The 21493-nt window shown below is 46.9% G+C and overlaps 2 protein-coding genes across 2 annotated transcripts in view; both read right to left on the reverse strand.

The window, feature by feature from the left end:
- Positions 1–7471: 7471 nt before the first annotated feature.
- LOC144123377 (uncharacterized) lies at positions 7472–9113 on the reverse strand. The gene has a single exon (XM_077656219.1). The coding sequence runs from the start codon at positions 9034–9036 to the stop codon at positions 7609–7611; it is 1428 nt and encodes a 475-aa protein (XP_077512345.1). The 5' UTR covers positions 9037–9113; the 3' UTR covers positions 7472–7608.
- Positions 9114–12284: 3171 nt separating this feature from the next.
- Positions 12285–21493, reverse strand: part of LOC144125129 (uncharacterized) — a 47904-nt gene continuing 38695 nt past the window's right edge. Inside the window, exons 3-5 of the mRNA XM_077658235.1 lie at positions 16019–16095; positions 15020–15100; positions 12285–12475 (exon numbers count right to left, since the gene is read on the reverse strand). Coding sequence (XP_077514361.1) covers positions 12345–12475; positions 15020–15100; positions 16019–16095 — 289 coding nt within the window. The 3' untranslated portion in view covers positions 12285–12344. The remainder of the gene's footprint in view (positions 12476–15019; positions 15101–16018; positions 16096–21493) is intronic.

The following is a 21493-nucleotide window of genomic DNA, read 5'->3' on the forward strand; positions in this document are numbered from 1 at the left end:
AGAAAACGGTTAGCATTACTCGTAGTCGGCTGAGTTGTTTTGCAGTCACGCGAAGGTTAGGTGTACTTAAACTAGCAACGCTTCGAAGGTTCTCGGTGCACGAAAAGAAACAGCAAAGATAACGCGGGAAATTCAACTTCATTTACAAGCTTTGCTTTACCGTTGCGGGGTAATGTGTGTTCAGTGCTGCACGATAAGGCTTACGTATATATGTGTAACCAGGACACTCAGGAGAGTACACAGAGAACACCGGGAAGGTCTTGTGCAAATAAGATGGCGGTGAACATGGCTGTCGTATGCGAGAGAAAGCGTGAGAACTGCGATGCGAAACAAAAGGCACGAAATTTAAGGGCACTGTTGGCTTTTTTCTCTCGTCTATACCATAAAACTCTCACTAATCCGCGACGCCGTTCAGCAGAGCAGTGGACAAACCGGGTTACCATCGGCTGTGTCACGGTAAGCGACGAGTTCTTGGACGGTGTTCCTGGAAGGGGTAATTTGAGGGAAACTCGACCAGAAGATCTGAGTCGAAAGGGATGTTGGAAGCTAAAAATTGTGCATCTAGTTTTGGCTCCCTTTGCGCATTTAAGAAATTCACGGCAAGGAATGTTTCTAGTCGATCACGCCACTCGGCCTCCGCACGCCGATCGTCGTTGCTTCCGAGGCCGATTGTGTGGGGTTGTAGTTGGGGGGATAGATAGGTCCCCCCCCCCCCCCCCCCCCCTTTAGCTGCGGCTGGCACAGTTCAAAGCCCACCCTGTGATCGCGCGCGTTACCGCGAGCACACGCCGACCGCGGCGGGCCTTGCACTGAGGGGGAACAAAGGAACGACAGTCTGGCTGACACAAACAAGGTATTGGTTGGTACAACAACAACAGCGCTAGCTAGCAACTAAATGCGCTAAGGAATCGATGTCGTCCGACTCACCTGCACGGTTACGAGCGAATGTTCTCCCGCGCTAGGGCAAGGAATAAAATCCGAGGCCGGACAGGTCGAGATGCGGGACAACGTATGAACGTATGAATGAATGAATGAATGAATGAATGAATGAATGAATGAATGAATGAATGAATGAATGAATGAATGAATGAATGAATGAATGAATGAATGAATGAGTTTAATTTCCGTAAAAGCGGAGGGGGCTCGAAAAATGAGTAAAAATCCTTCTACTTGACGGTGTTCGAGCCCCCTTGGTACAATAGCAGACAGCTGAGCACTTATAGTAAAGAGTACCGTAATTTCCGGACTATAGTCCGCCGACTATACATGTTTAAAAGCTGAAATTTTGCGTCTTGCGGACTATTTATGAGTTGGGACTACTCAGTATTTTATTTTTTCAGATCGTTTGTCAGCGTCGGAGAAGCCTACCAATGGCTATGAAAGAAAAAAAAAAACGTGCCCGATTGGGCGCATACGACATGTTACCGTGTCAAAACAACAGCGAAATCAGCTGCTATATAAAATCAGTTTTGATATGCAAGCAAATGCAGTCGCGGTAATCAAGAGGGGTTGTTTTTTAGTGCTTGTATCTGTGAGAAAATTTCGACGGGCTCTATAGGACTCAAATCAATGCAGTCTAATAAAATGTGCAATTTAACTTCTTTACAATAAATGCTATTGCTTCCCCATTGCATACTGCTAGTGGACTCTCTACAAAACATCATCATCAGCCTTACTGCGCCAACTGCAGGGCAAAGGCCTCTCCCATGTCTCTCCAATTAACCCTGTCCTTTGCCAGCTGCGCCCATCGTATGCCCGCAAAGTTTTACTACGTTTTCCTTCTCTTTGAATCCACTCCGTTACCCGTTATCGTGTTTTCGCATTACATGCCCGGTCCAAGCCCATTTATTCCTCTTGATTTCGACTAGGATGTCATTAACACGCGTTTGTTCCCTCACATACTCCGATCGCTTCCGGTCTTTTAACGTTACACCTATATTTTTTCTTTCGATAGCTCGCTGCGTTGTCCTTAACTTAAACCCCGTAGGTGAACACCGGTAAGATACAGCTGTTGTATTCATTTTTTCTAGAGGGATATTGGCAAACTACCATTTATGATTTGAGAGAACTTGCCATATGCGCCCCACCCCATTCTTATTAATCTAGTTATTTCTCTCTCATGACCCGGTCACTACCTGCCCTGGGTAGACTTATTCCTTTATCACTTCCATCACCTCGCTACCAATTGTGAAATGGTGCTCTCTTGCCACACTGTTGAACATTACTTCCGTTTTATGCACGTTAATTTTTGAAGTTAAGAGTTTGATGGAAGTTTATGGTCGGGATGGAACATGACGAAAAATAAAAGGCACCGACAAAGGAAAGACGAATTGACGTCTCGGCTCCCACACGGGAGCCTTGTTCACAATGAAGCAGAAGCTGAAAATCATTGCCTTAAATACGGCCCATGTCAGATCTCTGAGGTCTTGCGTATACTTGGGGGTAGATTGCCATCACAACGGTTCAGCGTATCGTTTGTCGTTTGGATAATCAGAGATTGGGTCGCGATGTTCGGTTCTTTTCGTCTGCAAGAACACGTGCCTGTTCCCAGTCAGTGTTGTGGCCGGTAGATACCGAGTGTTCGGCAAGTGCGTTTGAAGCCACCCGTCGATTCCTCACGTCATTCTGGTCTCGAATTCTTCCTGCGAAAGCTGCTGCAGGACAGCTAATCCAGGACCTGGGTTAACCTTACGTCAACACACAAAACAAGAAGCAAAAGGTAAAACGCAGCTCTTCGCAACAAAAAACGATACCTCCTGCGTAACATGGGTCTGTGGGCTACAGAATGACAAGAAACGCATGCATACACTACCGGGGGTGGAACCAGCAAAGCGTGCACAAAACACATACTGAAATACGTGTCACTAAAGTGCACGAAAAGCGGTAAATGCATGAGCGGCAAAGCCATTTCGGTATCGCCGGTTCCATCCCCAACGGCGAAGTGATGATTCCCCAAGGATGATGATGATGATGTTGTCGGATCCCGCGCGAGGCGAGCGCAGGTGTAAGCGTCTTCCAAGAGGACCATCATTTTCTTTCGGTAGCCGCACTTGCCCAAGAGTACGGTGGCGCTACCCTTGTCCGCTGGCAAAATAACAATGTCAGAGCTAGTGCGCACGGTTTTGATAGCCTCTTTTTCCTGGCGTGACAGGGGTGAAACTGAAAACTGCATGCGTAGCTTGGAAAGGACGCTGACAACGCGCGTAGTACGTACTTCATCTCGGCGGGACGGCTCCATAATGTTCGCACCACATTCAGCAGCGCTAACTCTCCTTGCGTCGGGCGCAGGAACAGTGTTGAAGTTCAGGCCGAGGCTAAAAAAAAACAAAACAGAAAGTTCAGCCTTCTTCGGATTGTACGATGATACGCTGTGAACACACTTTCGGGGGATTCCGGAACCCGTCCTTAAAGACATCAGCCTTTCCAGTTTTCGTGGGAACATTTATACTGGCGTGATCGTAGGCCAGCCTGGAAGCTTGCGTGCAGTTGGATGCTAGCAATCTCTTCAGGGCAGTTGTATTCCAGTCGGCGTCTAGCGAAGAAGGCATCGTTCTCAAGATTCCTTATGTAGTCTTTGCACTCTATCATCCTGGCCTGGAGTCGAGACTGTGCTTAGACCGAACTTCTTGGAAACTCGCCGGTGCAACCGAAGAGAGCGAGGTATCATACCTTGCGCATTACAGGCGAAGTTGAACTCTGTCACTGTGGACAATACGACAATAGAGGACCTCGAAACTCGTGCAGTTGCATCGTTCACACATCCCCCGAATGTTTTTATGATGTACGTGGACGATTGTTTTTGTGTCCTGAAGAAAGAATCCCAGGACGCCTTCACCCGACAACTTAGCATGGAACCAGTAATAGAGTTTACCGTTGAAGAAGTCAAAGCCGCCTTCCATTCCTGGATGTACTCGTCTCCCGAGACTCTTCAGGACTAACCTTCAACGTGTACAGGAAACGTACCGGCCACCACCTTCATTTCACTTCCGTCCACCCTGTTTCCCAAAAGCGTCCCGTGGTTGCCTCGCTCCGCCGCAGAAGAGGAAGAATATGCACGAAAGGCGAATACAAGGATGTTGACTCGGTGCACATACGTCACGATTTGTCTGCATGAGGCTACGCAGGACATTTTATCGATTCTGTGGAGCACCAGCTCACCCGTCCTGCATTGCACCCGACCCCAGGCAACCAAAAACGGGCTTCAATTCCGTATTCCCAGGTGCCAGCGAGACGCTGGCGCGCATACTGCGTCGCTGCGACGTATATTGATTGAGCATGTGCCAGCTCGTAAACTTTGGAATGAATTGGTGCAAGTGAAGGACCCACTAAGGGGGGAAAAGTTTCCTGGCGTCGTATACGCAACTCCATGTGCCGACTGCGCATCTGTATTTTTATTTTCAATACTGCAGGCCCCTTTACGGGGCCCTAGCAGGTGGGCATACACAACAGTTACAATGAGGCAAGAACTACATCACACAACACAAGGAAATTTCAAAATGCGGCAAGGACACATGCAAAGATAAATCTGGTAGAACAGTGGTTCATTTGCCTACTTGAGGACAAACTATGTACAATCGGCTCCAGACAAGGTTACCATATGAAGTGATCAAACACGGCTAACAGTGAACAACATGCACGTAGAAGCGAAAAAAAAAAAAACCTTGGCGCTCAAGACAAGATAAGTATATGTTGGAAACAATAATAATACTGAAGGATAGCGGACAATTGAACCCAGGAAAACAAACTATGACTACGCAAGGGGTGATGCACTGATTAAGACGACAAGAAAGAACGGATGTGAAACGGATTATCAATACCCAGAGGCCCATGTGCATCACTGAGAGCGTTACTCTGCGGCAATACCGGCCTCGAGCCTTGTAGCGAACGTTGTTAAGGTCGGCGCATGAGTAATCGAGGCATCCAGTTTGTTCCATTCTCGGATGGCTACAGGAAAAAATGAATGTTTAAGTGCATCTGTGCGATAGAATAATCAGTTAGAGTGAGCGCATGTTTGTGTCGTGTCGGTCGAGTTCTGGGACGGGCAAATATATTTTGACACATTGATGTTATAATCGTTATGCAACAGTTGGTACAAAAATTTTAAACGCGCGTGCTTTGCTCTCATTGATAGCGTCGGGAGTCCTGAAATAGCTGCAAGGTTCGATGGGGAGTCAGTACGCTTATATTTGTTATGGATGAACCGTAGTGCCTTTCTTTGTATTTTTTCTAGTTTTGCTATGTTAGTGGTTGTTTGCGGAAACCAAACAGTGTGAGCGTACTCTAAAATAGGTCTTATGAAAGTTTTGTATGCTAGGAGTTTAGTAGATGCTGGTGCGAGTCGGATGCATCTTCTCAAAAAAAACAGTTTTCGTAAGGCTGCCGATGTTACATTAGCGATGTGTACGTCCCATCTAAAGTCAGCGGTTAGTGTAACACCAAGATACTTATGCTGGGAGACTTTCACGAGTGGCGTACCGTGAATGCTGTAAGGGAAAGATGAGGATACTTTTTTCCTGGTTACTGTCATGCACACTGATTTTTTAGAATTGACGGTCATCTGCCATCTATCACACCAATCCACCACAGCGTCAAGTGACTGGGAAAGTGCAATGTGGTCTTCCGGACTTTCTATTTTCCTGTAGATGATGCAGTCGTCTGCAAATAGCTTAATGTTACATTTAATCTGAGTGGTTATATCGTTAATATAGATAAGGAAGAGAAGTGGGCCAAGAACGGAGCCTTGCGGAACTCCCGAAGTGACCGCGGTTATTTTAGAAGGCATATTTTGAAAGATTACAAATTGAGAACGGTTAGATAGAAACTCTTTGATCCAACCCAGAACTTCCCCCCGCCCGATCATGCACTGCAGCTTTGCGATTAGTTTGTTATGGCACACGCAATCAAACGCTTTGGAAAAATCTAGTAGTAATATATCAGTTTGACTGCAGGTATCAATGCTGAGGGCCAAGTCATGAACGACTTCGATTAACTGAGTGATAGTCGACAGCCCTCGGCGGAAACCATGCTGGTCAGGTGATATCAACTTATTATGCTCTAGAAAATCTGTTAGATGTTTTGAGATTATGTGTTCGAAAACTTTACATGCTGTGCTAGTCAGTGAAATGGGCCTGAAGTTTGATGCACTACTGATATCTCCTCCTTTATGGATCGGAATGATTTTCGCCAGCTTCCAGTCATTCGGTAGTTTTGACACAGCAAGTGATTTGCGGAATATTATGCCGAGATATTTGCTGCACCATTCGGCGTATCTTTTCAAAAATGCATTGGGTATGTTATCAGGCCCGCTGGCTTTCTTCGTATCGATGTTCAAGAGAAGATTAAAAATTCCGTCATCAGTTATGTTTATTTCTCTGATATCTGAAGTTCGGGTGGTTGCCATCTGGGGAATAACGCCATTATCGGTGGTAAATACGGACTGAAAAAAGTCATTAAAGTAATTAGCCTTCGCACTGTTTTCCTCTGGTGTCTGTTCGTGTCCTGCTGTGTTTCTATTGCGGAAGTGGTTCCAGAACCTGTGTGGGCTATAAGTAAGGAAGTCAGGCAGCGTAACACTAAAGTAGTATTCCTTTGATTTCATCATTTTATCCTTGAAGATTTCAACTGCACTGGCTAATTTTTGTGTTCTGTTGGGGTTAGTACCTTTGGACTTAATAGAGCGACGCAGCCTTTTCACTTTGCGTTTTGCATGAATGACCTCTCGCGTGATCCACGGGTTCTTTGTTTTAACGCGCTTGTTTTTTGAGGGGACATATCTGCATATACAGAAAAAAATGATTTCCTTGAACTGGAGCCAGAGGGAGTTTACATCTGAGCTTGCTTCAGATGCTGCTTCGGTAAACATCTGAAACTCGTGTGCAAGATGTGTTGTTATACTAGCGTCGTCGGCTCTATTAAAATTACTTACTGTCGATTGGGAGGAGCGGGTTGTTATTAGAATATTGAGTGGTAACTCGCAGACTGGTATACTGTGATCAGAAATTCCGTCGATTATGTCAAGCTTAGTCTGGTGTGTTGGGAAGTTCTCGCTTACTAGTATTAGATCGAGAATGCTTTTTGCTGTGCCTAGTATGCGAGTTGGACGGGAGACTGTTTGATATAGATTAAAATTCAGCATTAAATCAATGAGTGCATCTGAGGCCGGATCAGTATGGTGCAAGGTACCCCAGTCAATATCCGGAAGGTTAAAATCGCCCATGATGATTAGTCTAGAGTTCCGTACGTGCTCTTGCATATAATCGTGTACAGCACTCAAGCAATCATGTCCGGAAGAGGGGCTGCGATAAACACATCCCACGACAATGCTGACGCCATCACATAGAATCTTGCAAAACACTGCCTCTGCTCCCGGGATGTCCGGCAGAGGGATAAAGGAAAAGTGGTTCTTTATCAATAACGCAACGCCACCACCCCGGGAAAGCCTATCTTTACGTATCACTGAGTAGTTCGGAGGGAAGATTTCTTGACTACCAATATCACTCGAGAGCCACGTTTCTGTGACAGCCACAATATCTGGATCTTGGTCAATGAGGACAATTTCGAGTTGCTCTACTTTATTCACTACACTTCTGGCATTTATGTTCAATAATTTTATTTTTTTGAATTTGCTCTTCGACGCGTCATTCGGGGGCTGGAGACGTTGTCGTTTTGGCTTTCTCGGGTAGTTGCTTTGTCGTTTTTTTTCCCAAACGGCACTTTCACTGCGTTTTCACTGTCCCAGACAAATGCTTGACCATTAATGTACAATTTATTAAAGGAAAGGGACACTTTGTCGCCATTGTCCCGGTTAGGCTTCGCGCTGTCCCACAACTTTTTCCGAATATCTCTAATTTTCCGCGAGAAATCTTCGCCAATGGACAGATCGGAATTTTTAAGCTTGAAGCCTCGTTTCAGTATTGATTCTTTCTCTCTGTAGTCTAAAAGCTTCATAATAACAGGTCTAATTTTGTTTCCAGCAGGCTGCCCCAAACGGTGGATACGCTCGATGGCCACTGCGTCGAGATCTAGTTTATCCTGGACAATATCTTTATTTACCCTTTCTCTGAGTGTTTCCTTGGTCTCTTCCTCACTCTCCGATAGGCCATAGACAATTAAATTACATCTTCTGCTTCGGTTGTCCAAGTCGTCTATTCTTTCCTCTAACCGTTCTATGACTTCGCTCATCTGAGCGACCTGCTCCTGGCAGGAAGTGACCTGTTTCTCTAGTCTAGCAAGAGCATCGAGTTTATTGTCTATGTCCGCCAGCCGCTTCTCCTTTATTTCTTTTATGTCAGAGGCAATTTCTTGAAGCTGCGTAAGTATCTGAGCTGTGTCCGGTCCAGGATTGGCTTCGATATCACCCCCCAACAATAGCAGTTTGCGCAAGCTTACAGTAACATCAAACAACAGCCGCGGGCACGGCAGCACCAACAAGAATGGGTTGTTAGAGCGAATACAAACGCCGTAGCGTTTTCTCACCTGCACAAGAAGCAAGAAAGGATTGTCGGTGAACCGCATCCTGGTAGCGCTGCCGTGCCCAGTGGCCGCCGCGCGCGTGGGGTGGCAATATATAGCCCAGTCTGGTGGTGTCGCCACTTGTCCCAGATGCATGTAGTGGTCTGCGCATGTGGTCGCTGATTGTAGAATCCATCGGTGATCCCATGTGGGCGCGTGTAGCTGGTCTGGTGGGCGTACGTCGGCAGTGTCTGATCCGTGAGTCATTCTTGAAGGCAGCTGCATGCTTCTGTCACCGGCATGATCTAGCAGGGCCAAGAAAAGCTGCACAAGAAGCAAGAAAGGATTGTCGGTGAACCGCATCCTGGTAGCGCTGCCGTGCCCAGTGGCCGCCGCGCGCGTGGGGTGGCAATATATAGCCCAGTCTGGTGGTGTCGCCACTTGTCCCAGATGCATGTAGTGGTCTGCGCATGTGGTCGCTGATTGTAGAATCCATCGGTGATCCCATGTGGGCGCGTGTAGCTGGTCTGGTGGGCGTACGTCGGCAGTGTCTGATCCGTGAGTCATTCTTGAAGGCAGCTGCATGCTTCTGTCACCGGCATGATCTAGCAGGGCCAAGAAAAGCTGCACAAGAAGCAAGAAAGGATTGTCGGTGAACCGCATCCTGGTAGCGCTGCCGTGCCCAGCGGTGGGTTCGGGGATTTCGCACGAAGATTTCGAGACCAGCAGAATGACGCGAGGAATCGATGGGTGGCTTCAAACGCACTTGCCGAACACTCGGTATCTACCGGTCACAACACTGGATGGGAACAGGCACGTGTCCTTGCAGACGAAAAGAACCGAACATCGCGGCTCTATCTCGAGTCGCTGATTATCCAAACGACAACAGATACGCTGATACGTTGTGATGGCAATATACCGCAAGTATACGCAAGTTGCCTGAGATCTGACATGAGCCAGGCAACGATTTTCCGCATCGGCTTCATTGTGAACAAGGCTCCGGTGTGGGAGCGGAAACGACATTTCATCTTTCTTTTGGTCGGTGCCTTCTATTTTTCGTTATGTTAATTTTTAGACCCACCTTTCTGCTCTGCCTGTCGAACTCATTGATCATGATTTGCAGTTCATCTCCTGAGTGACCCAGCAAGGCAATGCCATCAGCTAATCGTAGATTATTTATGTATTCTCCATTAATTCTTATCCCCAACTATTACCAGTTCAAGCCTCGGAATGCCTCCTGTAAACAGGCAGTGAATAGCATTGGCGAGATCGTGCCGCCCTACCTGACGTCCTTCCTTAATGCAATTTTACTGCTGACTTTATGCACGACTATGGTAGATGTGTAGTTTCTATGTATATCTTCCAGTATTTTCACATAAGGCTCTTCTACACCCTGGTTCCTCAATGCCTGCATGACTGCTGAGGTTTCCACTGAGTCAAGTGCTTTCTCGTATTCAATAAAGGCTATATATAGGGGTTGGTTATATTCTGCGCATTTCTCTATCACCTGATTAATAGTGTGAATATGATCTATTGTGGAATATCCTTTACGAAAGCCTACCTGATCATTTGGTTGACTGAAGTCTAAGGTTGTCCTGACTCTATTAGCGTTTACCTTAATAAATACCTTGTAGGCAACGGACAATAAGCTGATCGGTCTGTAATTTTTCATGTCCTTTACGTCTCCTTTCTTTTGAATTAAGATAATATTAGCGTTATTCCAAGCTTCTGGTACGGTCGAGGGCATAAGGCATTGCGTATACAGGGTGGCTAGTTTTTCTAGCACAATCTCCCTCCCGTCCTTCAACAGATCTGCTGTTACCTGATCCTCACTAGATGTTTTCCCCCTTTGCATTGCTCCTGAGGCTTTCTTTACTTCCTCTTGGGGTGTGGACTATGTAAGCAAGAAAATTTTATTTTTAGCTGAAATTTGCCCCTGCGAACTGGGTGCGGAAGTCCGAAAAATTCGCTGCATGATTCAGGAAGACACCAATCATACAATATTTTTATGTACGTCACTACCACAGTACAAAAAAAAAATCTTTCAATACCTTGTTGCTCACATTTATAAGATAAATACTAAAAACTGAGATTATTAAGCAAAGTCAGAAGGCAGTGATGAAGCATTTGTTGACCGTACGAAGTCCGTGAAAAAGGTGCGTTCCAAAATAATTACATGCCTTCGGCGACAGATCTGCCATTGACTGCAGTAGGTGCTCTGAATTTCTAAAACCGAATTTGTATCTTTTCGCCAAACTAAATAAATAAAGATTGCGGACAGAAACCAAAACGAAATTTTGGAAAAGCTGACTTGTATGCGCGTTTGCTTCCTTACCGGTAATATGTAATACGGTCTTCATCTGCAATACATGCGTCTGGTTTAGGTTAGTTTCTTGGTGTTGCCCCATACAAGGAGACAGTAGTTTATGCGAGAAAAAAACAAGCCATTGTATACATGTAGCTTAACTAGAAATGGTAAGAGTGAACTTAAATTTCCCTCTCTCTCAGTTAAAAAGTTTCCTCTCTCAGGCGCGGTGGGAAAGCCGGCTGTAACACCCCTTCCTTGCTGCACCAGCGTTACTGCTAGGGGGCCTTGATGCTGGCGCGTGGGCTTCCTAATTTCGACGTGCTGTCCAGAATTCCCACTTCGTGCTGCAGAATGCGAGACCGGTAAGCTTTAGTGTCAAGATTCCGCAGTGCTGCCGCCGAAGTCGTGGCAAAGAGGATGCCGCTTGGAAACCCCTTAGCCGATCACTCTGCCTTCAGGTGTACTTTGTGGCTGATTTTCACGTTACATTGCCGCAAACGTGGCGTCATCTTTTAACTTCACCTTGCTTTGTTCTACAGAACGAGACATATTTTACGTGAACTATCTAAGGTCTTTCGCCAGAACAAGGTGCACTAGTTTTTTCTTTATTTTTTCGATCTGAACGTGATACATTCAGTAAAAAGTCGCTTATGGTGTACGTGTGCGAATGATAAGAATTGAAGCAATATTTGGTTTCCAGCGAAATTAGCAACGCTAGTCAGCTAAGCTCACTATGTGGTGACTGAATTTTTACGTATGAATTCAACTCTGTGGGCCAAGAGACCCGTCGCAGTGTATGGCTCTTGAGATTAAATCTTCTAAAGCATGCTTCAGCGTAGAAGGTTAGGATTGGATGGTGGATTTTTATGGCGAAAGAGCGCCATGGTACAAGGTATTTTCGTCTTCTCAAGGTGAAGTCAAAGACTCGTTTCCCAAGCATTTCACCCTAAATAAGCCCAGCACCAGACCAGAGGAAAGCTTGTACCCATTGTGTCACCGGTGGGTACCCGGCGGCGCTGGGGATCGAACCCCGCACCTCCCGCATGCGAGGCGGGTGCCCAACCACTTGGCCACCACTGCGGTCAGCGTGGAAGGTTAGGAAGGTAAACTTTTGAGGCATGCTGGTGTTCCGTAACTATGTTGTAGCGAAAAAGTGCCGTGTACACCATCTTTGTCTCTCCGCCCACTATCCATTTTGCGCTACACCTATATCTTCGCAAGTGCCCTCAAGACTTGTTAAAGAGGTTCTGTTACACAAGCAATCTTAAATACACGCTTCATTGTCGTGTAGCAGCTTTTATTATGTTCAGTGTCATTCGAGCACTCTATCAGACGTCGTGCGCTTCATGCTTGTAAGTTATCTTTAAGCAGGGTGTTGAACTTTGCGTGAGTTCTGAAAGTAAGACATTCTGCGAAAGCTTTTTAATGCAGTTCTTCTTCCATGGCCACGTGTGTAACTGCTTAAGACTTAGTCGAAACACAACGTTGATGTTGGTTATTGAATTCCAACTTTTATTGCCCGTAGTTATATAATTTGTGATAAAGTGTGCACTACGACTTCTTTAGCGAATCAAAGCAGGCCACTTCACTTCGTTTGCCGCGGTGGGCAATTTTGCATGGTACCGTAGATATCGTTCTTCTTCAGTACCTGGTTGGCCTCTTCCAAGTACTTGAGGTCCAGGACGGGGGTCCGAGAGCCGACGCCGTACGCTGGCACTGGAAGAAGGTTCATAAGTGACAGGAGTGGATACGCAGTATAGTAAAACAAAGTTAAGAAATATCGCAATTTAGCATGCTTTGCTCCCTCGCATCTAGGAGATGAGGAGATACGTCACTGTTCGTGCATTAAGTTACCGGCCCGGAGGCTCAATGTGATGAATTGAGGGTGGCGGTTGAGGCGCAGCCTCCTAGCTACCAAAGGGTGCGGTGGGCAGGTAGGTGCCTGATGGGTGGTGCTTCTAGAGGGTGGAGGCTTCACTCTTCGAGGAGACGGACGGACGGACGGACGGACAGACAGACAGACAGACAGACAGACAGACAGACAGACAGACAGACAGACAGACAGACAGACAGACAGACAGACAGACAGACAGACAGACAGACAGACAGACAGACAGACAGACAGACAGACAGACAGACAGACAGACAGACAGACAGACAGACAGACAGACAGACAGACAGACAGACAGACAGACAGACAGACAGACAGACAGACAGACAGACAGACAGACAGACAGACAGACAGACAGACAGACAGACAGACAGACAGACAGACAGACAGACAGACAGACAGACAGACAGACAGACAGACAGACAGACAGACAGACAGACAGACAGACAGACAGACAGACAGACAGACAGACAGACAGACAGACAGACAGACAGACAGACAGACAGACAGACAGACAGACAGACAGACAGACAGACAGACAGACAGACAGACAGACAGACAGACAGACAGACAGACAGACAGACAGACAGACAGACAGACAGACAGACAGACAGACAGACAGACAGACAGACAGACAGACAGACGGAAGTTTTTCCATTGTGACACTGGTAAGAAAGAGAGAGAGAGAGAAATACAAATGGAAAGGCAGGGAGGTTAACTAGGCAGCGCCCGGTATGCTGCCCTACACGTGGGAAGGGGAACGGAGGGAGAGATAGGACGGGGAGAGAACAAAGGGAGATGATCACTTTTCCACATGTCCGTTGGCCGTTGCTTGCAGGGTACACAGGGCACACACTGATAGTTCAGAACCTTGCACTCAGTCCTGAGTCCTTCAAGAACTTGAAAAGTGCCTTCAAAGCTGTCTTCTGCGATTAAGGCTTACTCCAAGGACCCAGAATATTGGCTTCAGTAAGGGGCCGAGGATCTAAACGGCGGAGTGTTGCAGCCAGGAGTGCACGCTCACGCTGAAACCGAGGGCAGTTACAAAGAAGGTGTTTATAGTTTCCTCGCATCCACAGATCTCACACGCAGGAGAGTCTGCCATTGCGATTAAGTGGGAGTAGGCATTTGTGAACGCCACTCCCAGCCACAGGCGACACAACAGCGTAGCATCGCAGCGGGAGAGGCCGGGCGGAGGACTTAGTCGGAGTAAAGGGTCTAGGTAAAAGGGTCTAAGTGACACTGGTAAAAGTTTCGCATTAAAGCGTCCGTGTGCTCTGCAACGGTTGGCCAAAATTAATCCGCAGCCTTCCCCTATATATACGCACATGCCGGTCTATACCAACAACTGAAAGGGTGCTCCACAAATGCCATTTAAATTATGCATATTATTTGTTCTGCATTCCTTCACAACGTGAATGAGGGTGTAAAATGCGCCGTAGCACTACAGTGGGTATTTATTTAATTATAATTAGCTGATTATAATTAATTGAGTTTTTAATTCAGGATGGGGAGATAACAGGAAAGGATAGGCGAGGTCGTGACCGGCGAAGGAGAGAGGGCGAAGTGGAGGTTGATGGGACAGGCTTTTGTCCTACAATGGACGGTGGTCTATTTTCATTTTGAGAACAGCGCTAACACAGGACGGCGCGAGAACACAACACAGGCGCTGACTAGCAACTGGCGTTTATTTCAGAAATATATATATATATATATATATATATATATATATATATATATATATATATATATATATATATATATATATATATAAAAGGCACGTGCCCAGCTCATGACAAAAGAAACTTAACTAGAGATGAACCGGATAAAAGGTGAACGTGCCTTTTTTTTCGCCATCTTTTCGCTCAGCAATAAAAAAATTGAAACATTCCCCTGTGCACCTTGGTTTCGGCGACTGTTGGCTTCCTTCATATGTTTGTCAGTATGGTTTGTGTGGGTTTAATGTCCCAAAGCGACTCGGGCTATGAGAGACGCACATATATATATATATATATATATATATATATATATATATATATATATATATATATATATATATATATATATATATATATATATATATATATATATATATATATATATATATATATATATATATATTCTGTATTTCTGAAATAAACGCCAGTTGCTAGCCAGCGCCTGTGTTGTGTTCTCGCTCCGTCCTGTGTTAACGCTGCTCCCAAAATGATCGTAAACCAACCAGCCAAACTCTCCACTCCTCTAGGTGGTCTATTTGTGAAGACGGTAATGTTGAGAGGAGGTGCTGAAGTGAGCAGGCACCTTTTTTTTTCCTCATTCCTAATTGCGCGCATGAAAGCACCGCAATACTTTCTAGCTCCTTGGCTCACCTCCTCCGAAGATGTAGCCGTAGACGACGTTCCAGTTCTTGTAGTCTGTTCCCAGAAAGCTCGTTGCTACTCTCTGGTCGTCTGCAAGAAACCACGTGGCGACGTTTTAATTCCCAGCATTTCTTAAGGCCACCTCACGCCAAGTTCTCCATAAGGCACGCTGGGAATCCCCTCGTGTGGCAGTCCTCCAGCTTGTCTGAAGCATACTTTCGTTTTGTGCGGCGAGCTTTGACATTCTGACAGAGCGTTCTCTTTGATCACATGTTGACCTTTAAACATTTAGCCGTCTTGAAATATAGCCTTTGGCTCTCGAGCGAGTTAAACTTCCAATAGCTACACACAACATGAGGTTGTTGAACTCAGTTCGTTTTTCTGCTGTTTTTTCTTCTTTCTTAAAATCGTCTGGCCCTTAATAAGAATAGCACATATTCCGCCACCGGACTCTCTTACGGTGTCACAGCGTGTTTGTAAGCAACTGCGCATGTTGGCTTACGCTCAGAAGAACATTTAGTAGGCTGTTCCTTTCTCTCTCACGGGATTGAGTTTCATGAATTGTAACGCCTGCCGCGGTGGCTCAGTGGTTAGGGCGCTCGGCTACTGATCCGGAGCTCCCGGGTTCGAACCCGACCGCGGCGGCTGCGTTTTTATGGAGGAAAAACGCCAAGTCGCCCGTGTGCTGTGCGTTGTCAGTGCACGTTAAAGATCCCCGGGTGGTCGAAATTATTCCGGAGTCCTCCACTACGGCACCTCTTCTTCCTTTCCTCTTTCACTCCCTCCTTTATCCCTTCCCCTACGGCGCGGTTCAGGTGTCCAACGATATATGAGACAGATACTGTGCCATTTCTTTCCCCCCAAACCAATTATTATTATTATGAATTGTAACGCGAGGCCTTTCTTCCACGTAATATATTGCTTACCCTGTTGCACTTCAAGCCATTACACCGTTCCATTCATCATACGTTTCAGCGAAGAACGGCGCTGCATTCTTCCATTCCTCACCTTGGTCTGCGAAATAGAATTGAGCGGGATGGTCCGAATCTTCCACGATGCGAAGTATCTTCTTTACCATGGATTTCCTGCCGAGGGAACAAGCAATCATGAACAAAGCGAGATAGGGCAGCGTGCTAAAAGAAAAAAAAACGTTGTTTATTCTCCTTCCTCCTCCCAACAGGCAAAGAAAAACAAACCCAAAGGATTCCTGATTTTTGGCACTCTTCTAAGGCGAGAAAATAGCAGACGGTTTAGCATGGCTAAGCTCGGAATATCGTGCAGTAGCACTAGTTACTGTGAGCACTTAAGGTCCTTACGTACTAAAGTCATTCGGCCTAAGGGCTTTCTACCTAAAGACCTTAAGCCGGAAGGCATTTATTATGAATGCCTTCACCCTAAAGCACTTTGCCATAAGGCCTTTGACCTAAACGCTATTGACCTAAATGCCTTTACCACAAAGGCCTTTAACCTATATGCCTTTGCCTTGAAGACATTTACCTTGAAGGCCTCCACCCAGGTACTCACACCTGGCAGACTGCCGACAACCCGCTGGGCTGTCACAAAATTCGGCGCAATTTCGAAAAAAAACCGGCGCTGCGCCTAAGCAATCGCGCCCGCGCGCTGTAAAATAAAAAAAAAACAGCGGGGAAGGACCCCCGGAGAGTGAGTAGCTTTGCGCACTGCTGCAACTCAGCTCGCCGGCGCGGCGCCGAGGGGGGCATGGCCGCGCGCGGCGTCGATTTTTCTCGAATGTTGGAGAAGTTTTTGCTTGTTGTCGACGGAAAGGGGGTAACCTTGTGCGCGCCAAAGTGATACCCTCCCCCTTCGCTCCGGCGCCGATGACTCAGCGTGCCGAGAATGACCTAGATTTTTCTCGAAGGTGATTTCCGCGCCCGACCAATGGGGTCGCGTGCCCGGCGCGAGAAGGAGAAGGAGTTTGTGCAGTTGATACTGCGTGTATGTGCGCGCCTGCCTTGGCGCGAAAAACAAACAGATGCGGTCTGCGCCTATAAATGAAGGGCTTCAACCGCTGTCTGTTAGCCCGAGCCGCCGTTTAAGCTTCCGAGAAGCGCGCCCGCTCGACTCCCGGGAGAACACCACTCGCCCAGCCCGGACCAGCGAGGCAACGTACGTGCGCCAACCTGCGGGACGGCCCCGTCGAGCTCCTCAGGTCGTCGGACTGTCGCAGTGCCCGGTGAACAAATTGTGTTTTGTTTGTTTGTCTCTCTCTGTATTTGTGCACTTTAGGTGCAAAGATTTTGTTGAATTGTTATCTCTCTCTATTGTTACTTTGCATGAGTGCATTGTATTTGTAGATCACTTTGTATGTGCTCGTACGAGTGATTTTGAAATCCTCTGTACCGTCTCTTGGCTGTATAAACTTTGTTTTGTTTTGTGAACCTTTGGCTCCGACCCATTCTCTGGCTTGCGACCGGCGAAAGCTGGGCACCAAACGACCAACCCCCTTGTCACTTGGTAGCTGGTCTCCAGCTGAGCTTGCCACGCTGAGTCGAGGGCATCTCCTTCGTGACCGAGACCGCTACCCCCACACGCTCTAAGGGTGTCTGGGAGCGCACGCAAAAGTGCGCGAAGTGGTCACATGGGCAGGTGGGCCGCCTGCCAAAATGCAGACTTCAGACAAGTACGTACGTATGCCCGAAATCGGAAAATGCTCCTAGTATTGCTACCACACTAAATGTCATGGATGTACCAGACCCTCCCTCGATGCGCTTACCGCTACAAGGAGTTTACATAGTCGCGTTGACACCGGCGTAGTGTGGTGTCAGTTGTGTGGTGTGGTGTCGACTCCAGCAAGATCAAAATAGACCAAAAGGCTAACCTCAGAAGAGCGCTGCATAGTTACGAGGGTAGTGAGGAGGAGGTGATTGGTAAACCCAAGAACAGACATTTCCAAATTGGGAATAGGGACAAGGATGGTTTCACGTGTGGAGGAGAAAGCAATCTGGACATGGACAAGGACAATGACGTTACGCCCAGGGCGGTTAGAGCGGCAGTAATGGAAATGAGAAGTGCCACCCCAGAGGGGAGGTGTCACGGTGAAAACGGTGGCCAGTTTGGACGAGAATTCTCTCGAAAGCCTAATGGGATACTTCAATGAGTGCTTGAAGATCCCCCTTTCATGAAGACAGCGGAAGTTCACTTTATCCCGAAGCCAGGCAAAGAAAACATTGTCTCTACTCTCCGACCCATCTCGCTGGCCTCGTGTGCAGGGTAGCTATTTGAGAAGGTGAATCACACGAGACTGTATAGATACATAGAGCAGAAGAGTATGACCCTTAACACGATGTTTGGGTTCAGGAAAAAGCCGCAAAACACGTCCACGCGTTATGTCTTGCCGCAGTTAAAGAGAGAGATTGTAGACAAACCGAAAAACTATCAGACCAGGGCGATACTGGCACCAAGTATTAAAGGCAGATTTTAAAACGGCAGACAGGACAAACTTTTAGAAACTCTACACGGTAAAAAGCTTTTGAGAAAAAACGTTCAACTAAATTAAGGATTTTCTTTTTGACTGACTATAGGGAACCTGAATGTTGCGAAACAAGGTAGGACCCCTCAAGCATGAGACAACGGAATACCGGAAGGAGGGCTGTTATGCTGTGAATGAAATATTAGAGGCACTCCAATCTTCTCAGAAAGTCCGCCTGGTGGGTAGCAGGACGGGAAGAGCAGTACTCGACAAGTTGAGGTTGTTGCACATCCTTTCAACCCAAGAAAGGGTGGGCACGTCGAAATGGCTAGATAAATTTTATGGTTTATGGTTTAGGGGGTTTAGCGTCCCAAAGTGAGTCAGGCTATGAGGGACGTCGTAGTGAAGGTCTCCGGAAATTTCGACCACCTGGGGTTCTTTAACGTGCACTGACATCGCACAGTACACGGTCCTCTAGAATTTCGCCTCCATCGAAATTCAACCGCCTCGACCGGGATCGAACTTGCGTCTTCCACGCCAGCAGCCAAGCGCCATAACCACTGAGCCACCGCGGCGGCCTTTCTAGATAAAGTGCTTTCGATGAAGCCACTACCTAGAAATATGCGCACAGTGTATCATGAGCAGAGAAGCAAGGCCATAGCTAAGACCATAAAGAAGCAGTGGGATAGCAGCGAAGCGACGCTGTGCACGGACGCTGATGGACCTACAGGAAGGGTCATGATCATAGTGGTCGCGGACTCTAAGGAAGACAGAGAACGGCGCCTCAATAAGATGCGAAGACCCAGTCATGGAGGAGGAGGCAGCTGTCGCAACGCAGCCGCAAGTCAACACCATTACCGATTCGCAAAAAAAAAAACAAGTAGGAATTATATCAGGAGGTGAGAGGCCACCAAGCGGAGTCATACCATGCAGACAACAAGGACAAGGAAAGGGAGGCGAACTTTGGACGCCGGGATATCAATCTGTTCAGGGGAATAAAGGCGTAAATGCCACAGCCAGAGCTATATTACCCCGTACACCTCTAACACACAGAATAATACAGACACGAATATGCTAGTCATGTATACGAGGATCCTACAGCACCTCAGGCTAAGTTGCAGGGAATATTATTTATTGGGCTAAAAGCTAAAAAACAAGAAACGACATTAAGAATAATACAAATTCAAATTAACGTGTTTATTAGCCCAAGAAGACAGCTGCGTTTGCGCATTGCAGGTCATAATCTTCGGGGCAAGAATACGATCCGCAAATGCGCCTTCTGCAGACAGGTGGCGGACTAATATCGTGTGGTATAGAGTCAAAGCTTCCAGTGACTCTAATATGGTACAGAGTAACTGGAAGCTTTGCTCTGATATGGCATGGGCTCGCCAAACCATGGAATTAGGTTAACCTAATTCAAGATCAAGTGTCAGATCAAGTGTAATTACACTTGATCTGACGGCTGAGCAATGGAGGAGACGCTGCCCAGCTCGGACCCTAGAATCCAGCTCCGGCTGGTGGAAAGGGCAAGAGCAGCGGCTGCAACCAACGCGTTTATGGAGCAGCAAAACTGACCAGCACTATAATCTATGCTCAATAAAATTTTTCATGGCATCATCGCACAGCACATAGATGTCTTCCGCGTTTCGACGTCATCGAGAGGCGGCCGGGATTTTGTTGCGCGTGCTCGCACTTAGCTGCCGGAAGTGGTAAACAAAGCAAATTGTTTTTTGAGGAAATGAAAGGCACAGTAACAGTCTCAGTTCTAGGTGGATACCTCAGCCGCGACGTAAGAAAAGTGGGGAAGGTGGGAGTGAAAGAAGAAAGAGAGAAAGAGGTGCCGTAGTGCAGGGCTCCGGAGTAATTTCGACAACATGAGGATTTTTAACGTGCACTGACATCGCACAGCACACGGGCGCCTTTGCGTTTCGCCTCCATCGAAACGCCGCCGTCGCGGACGGTTTCGAACCCGGGAACTCCGTATCAGTAGCCGAGCGCTCGAACCACTCAGCCACCGCGGCGGGTCCATGCCGTGAAGGAAGGGATAAAGAAAGTGGGGAAAAGGAGAACAGATTTAAAAGAAAGGGACAGGTGCATACCGCGCGCGCTGTAGGCTATGCGTGGGAAGAGCTCATGTGAGCGTGGCTGGAGCAGACCAGAGCCGTATTTAGTATATATACCAGGTGTCCCAGCTAAAAGTAACCAAGTTTAAAAAAAAACACTGAATGTCCTAGCCGCGTGAGACCAACTGAGGGTTGTTTAGAATCACATGACCTAGTCTGCCGTATTTTTTTGCTCTTCAAAGTTAACTGATTCGTTAAGCCTAATTAGCTAACTTTTATTTATTACCTTGGGGAACAAAGTGTCAATGAAAAAATTGTAGATCACTTTGAAAAACAGTTGACTGCAACGTTTGCACCAAGATACCGTTATCGTAAAGTAGTTTTTTTTTCGCACAATAAAAGAGACGTCTACGTGGCAATAGTGGCATTTAAATTTCCCAAAACGCGTCTTAGAGAACAACATGGATTTTTACTGAAGTGCTCTCCCCGATGAGTCTTTGCGGGCACATTGGGGCAGAGGTCATGTGACCCAGTAGCTGGTCACGCGATGGCTTTCTTTTAAGGCCAATAAGTAAAGCTGCGTAAATCGTACCTTGATGGAAACAATGCTGCTAGCGGTTTTTTGAGACGATCTACAACTTTTACATTGATACTTTGTTCCTCAATTCAATAATTAAAAATTTAGCTAATTAGACTTAACTAATTAACTTTTAAGAACGAGAAAATACTGCAGACTAGGTCACGCGGCCCTAAACAACCCTCAGTTGGTCTCACGCGGGTGGGACATTCCGTGTACATCTACGGAATCATTAGCAACACCTGCGGACTGATATCCCACAGCACACGGGCGCCTTCTGCATTTCGCCTCCATCGAAACGCTGCCGCCGCGGCAGAGGTTTAGCCCGGTTCTCCGGCTCCGAGCGCTCTAACCACTGAGACACCGCGGCGGGTAGCTCGATGCATGAGCGTCCCCGTTTTGCCGGAGACGCG

Source organism: Amblyomma americanum, chromosome 3, assembly GCF_052857255.1.
Source record: "Amblyomma americanum isolate KBUSLIRL-KWMA chromosome 3, ASM5285725v1, whole genome shotgun sequence".
NCBI lineage: Eukaryota > Metazoa > Arthropoda > Arachnida > Ixodida > Ixodidae > Amblyomma > Amblyomma americanum.

Coding starts and splice junctions, on each gene's coding strand:
- LOC144123377 (XM_077656219.1), bottom strand. CDS start 9,036: ATGCAGCTGCCTTCAAGAATGACTCACGGATCAGACACTGCCGACGTA.